The sequence below is a fragment of the Haliaeetus leucocephalus genome, unplaced genomic scaffold (genome assembly GCF_000737465.1).
Source record: "Haliaeetus leucocephalus isolate CR32 unplaced genomic scaffold, Haliaeetus_leucocephalus-4.0 Scaffold702, whole genome shotgun sequence".
Classification (NCBI taxonomy): Eukaryota; Metazoa; Chordata; class Aves; order Accipitriformes; family Accipitridae; genus Haliaeetus; species Haliaeetus leucocephalus.
In genome coordinates this window covers 6,044,968-6,045,271 of record NW_010973138.1, presented here as the reverse complement: position 1 = coordinate 6,045,271, position 304 = coordinate 6,044,968, and the positions used below count along the sequence as shown (strand labels likewise).

Sequence of the window (304 nt, the reverse complement as noted above, 5' to 3'; positions counted from 1 at the left end):
TGGGATATTGGGGGCCTCGCGTCTCGGCAGGAAGGAAAGCGGGGGGGGGGAGGCGGTGCGGTAGGGCTGTCATGGCGACTAATATCGAGCAGATCTTTCGGTCCTTTGTGGTTAGCAAATTCCGGGAGATCCAGGAAGAACAGCAGCAGCAGCACGGCGGGTAACGAGCCTGTTCGGGGCGGCGGGGGAGGCGGCGACGCAGCCGCGTCCGCGCTGGCGCCGGGGCCTAGCGCGGGGCGAGGAGGGGTGTGTTGGAGGAAGGGAAGTGCGCGGTCCGTCCCCCCCCCCGCCCCCGGGACTGAGG

General features: G+C 69.1%; 1 protein-coding gene across 6 annotated transcripts in view; it reads left to right on the top strand.

Moving 5' to 3' along the window:
• Positions 1-304, top strand: part of SON (SON DNA binding protein) — a 39,168-nt gene that overhangs the window by 557 nt on the left and 38,307 nt on the right. The window contains exon 1 of one of the 6 annotated variants that reach the window (XM_010580387.1): positions 9-160. The exons of the other annotated variants lie outside the window; for them this stretch is intronic. Coding sequence (XP_010578689.1) covers positions 72-160 — 89 coding nt within the window. The 5' untranslated portion in view covers positions 9-71. Of the gene's footprint in view, positions 1-8; positions 161-304 lie in introns of those variants that run through there. 6 annotated transcript variants of the gene reach the window in all.